The following is an 11,145-nucleotide window of genomic DNA, read 5'->3' on the forward strand; positions in this document are numbered from 1 at the left end:
GTAGTTCAGCTGAGAGACAGTGGGGACTTTGCAGCTAGGGAAGTGACAGTAGAGATGGAGAGAAGTAGATAGGTTACAGAGATACTTAGGAGATGCAGTTTTGGGGTCTGATGAGGTATTGAGTATGTGGGGTGATGGAGGAAGGAGCGGAGTGACACTCAGGTTTCTGACTTGGGCATTCAGTCATTTAAAAACTTGTAGTTTGAGTGAGTAGTGTGTAGCATTTGCAACTGTATTTGAGGAGGGCATTCCTAACACTTGTACGCTCCGGAAGAGAATAAATATTTAGTGCTTTCTGTGCTGACAACTTGAATGTTTATTCATGCTGTAGATATTGCACCACCACATCGCCTCGGTAGAGAAACTTGCTTTGACTACTTCAGGATGCCCGCTTGTGATTCAGTGCAAGAACTTCAGAATTGTGCATTTCATTGTTCCCAGAGAAAGAGATTGCCATGATATTTACAACTCTTTGCTACAACTGTCAAAACAAGGTATTGTTCTTAGAGACCAAAGCTTACATGCTCAATTTGAGATGAGTTATTCAAGATACTTCATTGAATGTCTCATTATTGTTATTTTATACTTTAAGTTACTCTGACAATAAGATTCTTAATGCCCTCTATTTCCCCCAAATTGGCCTAGAAATAATTAGAAACTACTGATCTGAATTTTGAGAATGGTGTCCAAAGAAAGGTTTATAGTAAGGAAAAAGTAAAGCATTTATAATTTATAGTATAGACTTAAGAAACCATAGATTTACATTAATGTTTTTAAAGTCTATTGGTAGCAAAGGTAAGGTTGAGAGGGATATAGGCCCTAAAGAGGAATCTTATCAGTACTTACACCCTGGGCATCTGGAGGCTTCCTTCACCCGCATGACTTGAATTATATGTTGAGTTGGTTTTCAGCTGAGCAAACTGGATTGCAGCCTGCATGAGTGGTGTAGGAGCAGGTCTGTGTTTGCTCTTCTCTCCCAACACACAGAGCCTGTAACATCCTATTGTCCCAAGTTAAGCTGGAGCTTTCAGTAAAGATGGTTCTGTTACTCCAGGGCTTATCATTGTTCAGAAGTAAGTATTCTACTGAGTTCTGTGCAGCAATTGCTGTTTTTGGTCCACACTGTCCTAAAGGAGTGTATAAAGCAAATTCATGTTCTATATGCCCTCTTTAGTTTTTCATTACAGCATTAGTCTTTCCATTTTACTTCTCATTTGGGAAAAGTGGTGAGTAGGAGGTGTCTATTTGTCTTTATAATTTTACTTTTAAGAAAAAAAATATGCAATAGGAGATTTAACATATAAGTCTAGCTGTATTATTTATTACCTTAACTTTTGCTGATGACGTAAATCGAATCTCAGATTGCTATGTATACACCTTTGTGTGTAATCATTTGCATCAAAGAACTTAGAAAATATTAAGTTCAAGTATGTTCAGGTATTAGCCATGTCTTTGAAGATTTTAAAGAGAAAATGAAGGAAAAAAACTGAAAAATTACTTTATTTGTAGTGTATTGTCTTATAAATTACATTTTAACATTTCAAATTGTGTATTCTGTAGCAAAATATGAAGATCTATATGCATTTTCTTATAATCCCAAACAAAATGATTCAGAACGACTACAAGGCTGGCAAGTCATTGACCTTGCTGAGGAATATAAAAGGATGGGAGTGCCAAACTCACACTGGCAGTTGTCTGATGCCAACCGAGAATACAAGGTAACTTAACAACCTTTTGAAGAAATTAAGAAAATGATAGCACCAGAAGGTCAGAGAGGATCAGAGCAGCAAGCTGTCTATGTACTGCAGTGTGCTGCTCTTGCATTTAATAAGGCTTAAAGGTTTTTAAAGGTGGGTTTGAACTATGAGTAGAATGGTTATGTTTTATTTTGTATTTACAGATTTGTGAAACTTATCCCAGAGAACTTTACGTTCCCCAGATAGCAAGCAAACCAATAATTGTTGGTAGTTCCAAGTTCCGGAGCAAGGGGAGATTCCCGGTTCTTTCCTACTATCATCAAGATAAGGAGGTAGGAAGCTTCTCCTTTGATTTTATAAGCATAGTATGACTCCTTTTCAGGTTTAAGCGTCCAAAAGAACACTCTTTTTTACATTAAAATGTTGCCAATAGAGAACTGCTGGCTCTTTGTTTAATTACATTTTTGAAATTTTAAAACAAGACTGTACTGAAATATAGAAACTTTCATACTTCCTGTCATCATCTTGTGTCCCTTCCAGTCTGACTTGAAAATAATAGGATTAGTGAACAGGTAGGTGGTTCTTCCTTTCCTGCAGTTCTCTTTTGATCCTACTTGTGTTTGGAGAAACTGGATAGTTTTGATAAGAAAACCGTTGAGAGAAGGGAGAGAACCAAGGATATTTCAGGCTTCCATTTTAATAGGAGCCCAAATCAAAAGGATTTTGCAACAAAAAGAGGTAGCAGAGGCATCTTTGTAGTGAGACAGTGTAATCGGGTTGCTTTTTACAGTAAAACTTACCTTTGTAGCCTACTAACAGAAGGCCAGGAGATACTATATGTTAAATGCTTTCTATGCATGCCTTGATAACTTTGTAAGGTATTCTTTACTAATTAGCTGTAGCTTCCAAGTGGGAAAACTGAAGTTCAGAGAGGGTAAATCACTTTCCTTATATCTCACAGCAAATAAGTTGAGGAGTTCTGTGCCATTTCTGACACCCAATGCTTTGTGACCTGATTTTTTTCCTCTGGGAGCTTTTAGAATCATCTTTTTTCCCAGTGTTTTGAAATTTCACACTGATATTCCTTGGCATGTCTTTTTAAATTTCATTTAGAAACTCAGGTCTCAGTTTCAGGAATTTCTTTCTGTATTTCTTTGGTAACTTCTTCTCCTATTAATTTCCTTTATACTTTGTATTTAGTTAGTTAGTTTACATTTTTCCTTTTTTTTTTTGAAAACAGGGTCTTGCTCTTTTGCCCATGCTGAAATGCAGTGGTGTGATCATAGCTCTCTGCAGCCTTGAACTCCTGGGCTCAAATGATCCTCCTACCTCAGCTTCCCCCGTAGCTAGGACTATAGGCACGTGCCACCATGCCTGGCCTGATTTTTTTTTTTTTAACTTTTATTATTTGACAATTGGGTTTCATAGACTAAACCTCCATTTTTTTTTTTTTTAACTTTCTCTCCAATTTTTCATCTCTTCCTATTTTTTGGAAGATTTCCTCAACCATATCTCCAGTCTGTATGTCTTGGATCCTTTATTTTTGCTATAGTGTTTTTAATATGCAAGAGCTCTTTCCTATTTTCTGATCTTTTTAGACAGTTTTCTTAGATGTGATGTTTAGTTCTCTGAGGATGTTAAGGATTTTTTGAAAAGAATTCTTGTACTTCCCACATTCAATTATCTTTTTTTCCATTTTTTTCTGTTTATATTTTTTGTCTTTAATATTTCTGGTTCTTGGCTGACTTTTCATATTTAAGCTGCTTAGAAGTTTGTGTGCATGAGTGGTTTATATCTTTGAATTCTTTCTGTTGTATAAGTTGGTTTCCTGAAAGGGGAATCCTCTGATTTTGGTCCCAGTGTGTGTAGTAAGTCTGGCCATGATCCAGATGTGGGAAGAGGGATGGGAGGATCTTACGTTTTGTTATGTAGGCTTTCCTTAATGGTCCTGTGTTTTGTGGGTATAGAAGTTCACCTCACCCACAGCCATGTCTATTATCCAGAGTCTTCAGGTTGGTCCTCTTCATGGGATAAACTTTGTCTTTGGAGTAAGAGAGGATGTGGGAGTCTTAGCTAGTCCTTACACAGACATTCAACCATTTCTCCTGTTTTCAGTCATGCCCCTGCACATGCCTTTGGAGGTGCCAGTTGCTGAGTCTGTGTGGGATTTTGCTACACAAAATACCTTCTTACTGACTTAAGGGAGTTGGTAGCTTTGTTTGCCCTGCTTGTTACTTGCCAATCTGCTATCATCTCCACAAATTTTATTGATATCTCTGTCATTGTCTTTTTTCCCATTCCCTTGTGGTTTTATACATTTTAACTTTATTAGAACCTTACTTGGGTTTTGGAAGGGAGCAGAGGTAAAAGGTAAGAGTTTAAACAGAAGTTTCTAATCTGCTTTCCATAACTGAGTCATAGTGAGGTTACCTGGTTATGGCCTCTGTTGACACAGCCGTGTTTATATACATTGTTTGTTGAAAAGCTGGGCTGAAAATAGGTATTCAGAGCCCAATTTAACAAAAAGCAGAAAGTAGGTATGAAAAGAATTTAATAAGGTAATTCTCATTTTCTTCTACTATTTTTATTAAATGTTCATGGTTTTATTTTGTGTGTGAATTTAAAACATGGAAATGTGTGAATTTATATTCACTTCTTTCCTATTGGAGAAAAAGTATATGGTTCTAAATCTTTTAAATCTTTTTTAGGACTTTAAACAGCAGTAAAGATCTAATCTAACCATTTACTACTTACAGATATTTTTACTGTCTTATATTGACTATGTTTTAGCCCAAATTTGAATTGAAGCTTATTTTTCTCTTTTCTCTGAAAGCCTTTGGAAAATAAAAATTTAAATGTTACCACTTAAGAGTTCCTATTCTGTATGTGTTGACTAAGCCCTTACTTGAACTTGAAGTGAAAGTATCCTGTAATTTAAATAAAGCACAGAATGCAGGTATCTTAACAGTAAATTACTTGATAGACAATCAACTGGGTGTTGCTTCCTAGGACCCAAGTTCAAACTGGATAGGAGACATTTACTTTTCTTAGGAGAAGAGAATATTGGGAAAACTTGGGAAACATCAAGGTATTGAAATATTATTTAATTCAAAGAGGATTTCAAAGTTAATGCCTTCTAATTGTCATATTTGATTCTAACACTTTTTTTTTCTTTTAAGCATTTTTAAAGTTATATTTTAGAGATCTTTGCATAATCTATTTTCTGGCTTTTTAAAATTAGGCTGCCATTTGTCGATGTAGTCAACCACTGTCAGGATTCAGTGCCAGGTGCCTGGAGGATGAACATTTGCTTCAAGCCATCAGTAAAGCCAATCCAGTCAATCGCTATATGTATGTGATGGACACCAGGCCCAAAGTATGTATCTTAAATACAGTACAGTCTGTTAGTTTAATCATCTTTATTACTTTAATTAGTGGGAGTTAATAAATTAGCCCATATTTAAATATCTGAATCCTAGTTTTAAATTAACTGAAGCTAATGATTCAAAGGAAATCAATCCTTTATTTAAAGGATACCAACTTAGAAGACCCATTTCCTAGTAACCTGGGTGATGATTTCTTATGTCTTCTGATATATATAAAAATTTAGGAAAGGTCAATTTTATATATTGAGAACTCTTGTTGGTGTATGTCTTCTATTTCTAATATATCCATGTGACAAAATATAAGTCTTATGTTATTATGAAGAAATACTAAATAGTGTGTGTTGTGAAAAATTATAAATTCTTATTACTCTTTTTTGTAGAATTTTTAATTGGCAAAACACTTTATGTTAAAATAATGGACCTTAACTTGAAATATTCAAGAAAATAAAGAAAACTTAATAGTGAGTTAACTTAGGAAACATTGAACTAGAGAATTGTTATTTATTTATTTTTTTTTCCGAGACTGAATCTCACTCTGTTGCCCAGACTAGAGTGCCATGGCGTCAGCCTCACTCACAGCAACCTCAAACTCCTAGGCTCAAGCAGTCCTTCTGCCTCAGCCTCTCGAGTAGCTGGGACTACAAGCATGCGCCACCATGCCCAGCTAATTTTTTCTATATATTTTTAGTTGTCCGGCTAGTTTCTTTCTATTTTTAGTAGAGACGGGATCTTGATCTTGCTCAGGCTGGTCTCAAGCTCCTGAGCTCAAATGATTCACCCACCTCAGCCTCCCAGAGTGCTAGGATTTACAGGCATGAACCACTGTCCCTGCCAAGAATTATAAATAGTGAACAGAAGTTGTTGTTCTGTTAGGCATCTGTGGTATAGGGCTAAATTTTTATTGTTGAGACAAATATCAGAATCTCTTTTTATTAACACAGCTAAAAACCAATTCGTATGGGATCCTGAAACTAAAGTAATTAAAATCTTCAGTGGTAATAGCTAACATTACTTTTAATTTTTATTATAGCATCGCATGCAGAGCTGGTGGGCTACACAAAAGGACATTGGCAGAATTATAGTGAGGATTTCTTCAAAAATCTGGAATGATGAGAAAATAAGAGAAAGCGATGAGAAAAAGCGAGTGAGCGATATAGAACACAAGCAATTTTAGGCAGCTTTGTGAAAGGAATGGTAGCTGTTTTAGAAGTAATTCTCATCATTATGCAATCTCACAAAAGATAATGAAGAAAACAGAAAATAAGATTAATCTGAGTAAATTAAGAATTATTTAAGACATAGAAATAACTTGATAATCTTTTATTTTGTTAAAAATGAAAGATTTTTCTTAGGAGTTAAGAGTATTAGTGATGTCTCCTATGAGAAAAATTTTGTTCTACTTCCCTGTATGTAATCTGACTTGATTAATTGGTTAGAACTCTTTTTTGATAATGTTAGATATAAAAGGTGATTGTAACACGAGACTTTTTGAAGATGAGGTCTGATGGTGTTTTGTTTCTCAGGACCCAATAGCTCTTATGTGTATAATTGTCTTCTATACATAAAATATATCTTCCTTTGATTGCTTTACTAGTTAAACTTAAAATCAAGTAGTAATAATGTGAAAATGTTTTTAATGTCTAACTGTAAATTTTACTTTAGTTGCTGAGTAACCAGTGAGTCAGTAGATAGAATTTAACTGTACTTGTTACCAACTTGGGGCCCCAATTCACTGAATGAAAAGCTACTTTTTCTTGCAATTTAGGTTCTGTTTCATCCAAGTTCATAAGAATTTTAGTAAATTGTCGTATCAGACTATATGAAATCCTAGTCTGAAAGAATTAAGCGTGCCAAATCCTAAGGGAACCTCTGATAACATTTTGATGTTATAACTAAAGACCATGGGTCTATGGTTAGTCTGTTTTCTCCCTAGAGACCAGTTTATTTTTAGCCAGGATAGCAGATTATATGCCCCTGTTACATGGTATATGGGCCTCCAGTAATCTCTCATATACAAGACCTTAAGTAATCTGGAGCATATTTCAGATCTGATTTTCAGGGTCCCTGTGGCTTTCTGAATGATCAGGTGCTCTAGGCTTGTTCTGAAGTGAATCTCATAGGTTCATTTTGCATTGCAAAGAAAACCTCCCCAGCTGTGCTTACCTCTGAATCATTTAGGATTTAGATAGGAGACATTTCTTTCTTTTTAATTTTGGGATATTATAAGCATGTGGAAAACTGATCAAAAATATAAATGAATTAGTTTCATGAACTTGTGGGAACTTCTTGTCTGGACCTTTCCATTATATAGCAATCATGTTACTTTATAGTTTCCTTTTTTACTATTAATAACACATCTGACATTTTTACTTATGAAAAATGGTGGCTAACTCAGTCCTTTAAACTCTCTCCTAGCTAAAATATGGGTTATTTAATGTTTTCATGACACTTTTGTAAATTAATTTAAAAGAGAAAAATAATTTGTCTCTAAATTTCTAAAATTTTTAATTTTAGCTGAATGCAATGGCCAACAGAGCAGCTGGAAAAGGTTATGAAAATGAAGACAACTATTCTAATATTAGATTTCAGTTTGTTGGAATTGAAAATATTCATGTCATGAGGTCCAGCCTTCAGAAATTATTGGAAGGTATAATTATTGCTTACTTTTTAGGCGGCTTTGTCCAATAGAAATCTAATGTTAGTCACATGTAATTTAGAATTTCCTGATAGTCACGTTTAAAAAAGTAAAAGGAAACAAGTGAAATTAATTTTAATTTACTTAATATACTAAAAATGTTATTTTAACATGTAATCAATATAAAAAATTGGTAATGAGATATTTTACTTTTTGTTTCATTGAGTCTTTGAAGTCAGGTATGCATGTTATACTTATAACACATCTCAGTTTGGACAAGCCACATTTTAAATATTCAATAGCCACATATGGGTAGTGTCTACTGTATCAGATGGTATAATTCTAATGGTTTTGTAAAAAACTGCTATCGTTAGATATTTTGAGTAGTCAGTACAGTGAAGATGAATTTATGGTAATGTTTCATTTAAATATTAAGGTATATTTTCAATCATGGTATGGAATTTAAAAAATTAAAATATAGGACTATTTTTAGTTAAACGCTTATACTGTGTTTTTTTAAAAAGTGATTGGAGCATTTTTTAAGCAAAAGGAATAACAGAGAAATATACCCCAAAATCCATTATTGAGCTTCTAATAGCATCTTTTCATTTATAAAGAGTCTTACATATTTATTTTGTCCTCTTCTTTCAATCACTCACCTAGAGAGATCTTGAAAAAGACAAATGGAAACTTTAAATTCATTCTAATTGCAGTTTTTTTTTTCCCCTCTTTTAGTCAGTGGTACCAAAGGCCTTTCTGTCAATGATTTCTACTCTGGTTTAGAGAGTTCGGGATGGCTTCGCCATATCAAAGCTGTTATGGACGCTGCGATCTTTTTGGCCAAAGTAATTCCTTATCTCTCCTATTTGGTTTTGGGGTTTATAATGGTTGGGAAGGAGTGGATTTATTCTCTTGGGGGTTGGTATCTATTCCAGTCAGATAACTTTTGTTATTATTTACCTCTTTATTGAGCTTCATTTTAATCTGAACTTTAAAAATATTGTGTAGCACTTAATGTAAAGACTTAAAAAGAAATTCCCAAGTACTTTGAAACAGCATTTTTATCTTTGTTTTTTGTGTGCTTGCTCTGTGTTGTTGTGTTTTGTTTTTTGGAGATTATGCTGTGACATTATCATTGCAGGCATAGCTCTTCTTTTTAATGCAATGCCTGCTAGTATGATTTTTAAGTAGATAGACTCATTGATTTACATAAAAGGTATTCTGCTAGAATCTAAGTGTGTGATCTTTCTTTTCAGGCAATAATGGTTGAAAATGCAAGTGTGTTGGTACATTGTTCTGATGGTTGGGATAGGACTTCCCAGGTTTGTTCCCTTGGTTCTCTTTTATTGGATTCCTACTACAGGACAATCAAAGGATTCATGGTAAGGATTTATTCAGTTAAACCAGTGGTTCTTAAGTAGAAGTAATTTTGTCCCCTCAGAGGACATTTGGCAATGCTAGGAGACAGTTTTGCACTAACAGAAATGGTGAGCTGATGGAGGTCACGGATATTGTTCAACATCCTGGAGTGTACAGGGAGGCACACAAATTATCTGGCCCATAATGTCACTACTGCTGAGGTTGAGAAACCTTGAGTTAGAAAACTTTAGTTTTTTTTTCCTAAAATGTTACAATAGAAATATTCAATATTTTCTCATTTTTATCTAACAACTATAAATAATAAACAAGGCACAAATAGGAGTACTTAAAAATTATATTCTGGAAGAAACTTTCTATTTAAAACACCTTCGTTTGTTAAGTGTAATAACATGTTAGGCATATTTTATATCTGAAGATTAAATTTTTAATTGAACAGATTTTCTGCTTTGTGAAGATAAATCTCCTGTTTTTTGTTTGTTTGCTTTTAAGCATGTCAGATAACTTATGTTTTCAAAATTTACATCTTAACTCATGGCAAGTAAAGTAAACAAAGAGATATTTAGAAAGTTTTCATTAATTTAGAATTATTAAATACAGTTTTCATTAGTTTAGAATTATTAAATAAAGCAAGGGAAGATTTAAAATTACTAGTCCCTTTTCAACACCGTTATTTTGTATTGCTAGTTATTTTGTATTGCTAACGTATTGAATCTGGGACAGGCCAAATGGGAGTGCTGGTAGTAACAAAATAACATTCAGCTTACCTTGAGAGTGTAAGTGCAAGATGTGTTTGGCTTTATTTGTATATTATACATACAAATGAAATCATGTAATAAATGGCCATGGACTATGTTAGAGCTTCCCAGGCAACAGGAACAGCATGAACTAAAGTATAGCCTCCTTAGGGGACTCAGGTAATGTGTGATGGATGGAGTCCAGGGTGAGTATCAGAGTAGGGAGATTGGGTGCAGACGAATATAGTTGGGGGAGGGCCTGAGCAAGAGAAGGCTTGAATTGGACTTTCCCCTTTTTGGCTACTAGTGAGAGCCATTAAAGAGCTTTAAACAAAGGAAACAATGATTTGATTAGATCTGCTTTTTAAAAAGATTGTTTGGTGTCTTGAAGGTGTCTTAGAGTGGGAATAGAGGATAGGAGGCCAGTGTAGAACCTGCTGTAGTAACTCAAGAGAGAAAAGAGGGCCAGAACTAAGGCAGTAACACAAGTGGAGGAGGAGGTGATGGGTTCCAGCGAGGTTAAGAAAGCAGAGTCGGTAAGAACTGGTCATGGGTTGGATGTGGGGTAGAAGAGAGGAGTCCTTCTCTAGGATGATTCCCAGGTTTCTGAATTAGTTGCCACGATGGATGGTGCTGCCATCCTGCTCTTCACTGGAATAAGCAGTCGATCAGTAAGAAAGATTTAGACATGGTCGTGTGGAAGAATGGCAGAGAGCCCAGAATAAAATCTGTGGCTCTAGCCCAAAGATCACTTGCCCAAGGTCACAGAGGTGTAGACCTGGTGAAGCCAGGAGCTGAGCCCGTGCGTGCACTCCAGAACTTGCACCCTTAGCCATTATGATACAGAGCTTTCTCCTGAAATCAGGGAGGTTTAAGACAAAACCAGAGAAGCTAAAAGTGGGAATTTTAACGCTTTGAAAAGAATATGCTTGGTGATTATATAATGAAATTACGAAATATTTTAAATACTAAGAAGATATGTTTAGATTAGACTGAAAAACTTAGGAATCTATTATTTTAGTGGATTTGGTAAGTAGAGAAGCTGTGACAGGAATACAAAGACAGTCCATTCAAGAGGATAAATACTAACATTTGAATTTGAATATAAACTACTATTTTGATTTGTCTTTTTATCATTCATGTTTTTTTTGAAAAAAGTATTAAATAAGTAATGTACAAGTAAGCCAAAAGGTTTAAAACGTTCACCCCAGTCCACCACCCAGAGTTAACCTTTGTTTACATTGGTTACATTTGGTTTACATTTTCCCTTGCTTTTTTCTATGATATATCATCTTCATATGTATAAAAATTTA

The 11,145-nt window shown here is 34.7% G+C and overlaps 1 protein-coding gene across 1 annotated transcript in view; it reads left to right on the top strand.

Annotated features, from left to right (window-relative positions):
* MTMR6 (myotubularin related protein 6) overlaps nt 1-11,145 on the top strand; it is a 43,134-nt gene that overhangs the window by 26,431 nt on the left and 5,558 nt on the right. Inside the window, exons 3-9 of the mRNA XM_012649897.1 lie at nt 332-494; nt 1,561-1,718; nt 1,901-2,029; nt 4,939-5,073; nt 7,598-7,730; nt 8,454-8,563; nt 8,975-9,115. Of these exons, the coding sequence (XP_012505351.1) occupies nt 332-494; nt 1,561-1,718; nt 1,901-2,029; nt 4,939-5,073; nt 7,598-7,730; nt 8,454-8,563; nt 8,975-9,115 (969 nt within the window). The remainder of the gene's footprint in view (nt 1-331; nt 495-1,560; nt 1,719-1,900; nt 2,030-4,938; nt 5,074-7,597; nt 7,731-8,453; nt 8,564-8,974; nt 9,116-11,145) is intronic.

The sequence above is a fragment of the Propithecus coquereli genome, unplaced genomic scaffold (genome assembly GCF_000956105.1).
Source record: "Propithecus coquereli isolate 6110/MARCELLA unplaced genomic scaffold, Pcoq_1.0 Scaffold306, whole genome shotgun sequence".
In the NCBI taxonomy this organism is placed as follows: domain Eukaryota; kingdom Metazoa; phylum Chordata; class Mammalia; order Primates; family Indriidae; genus Propithecus; species Propithecus coquereli.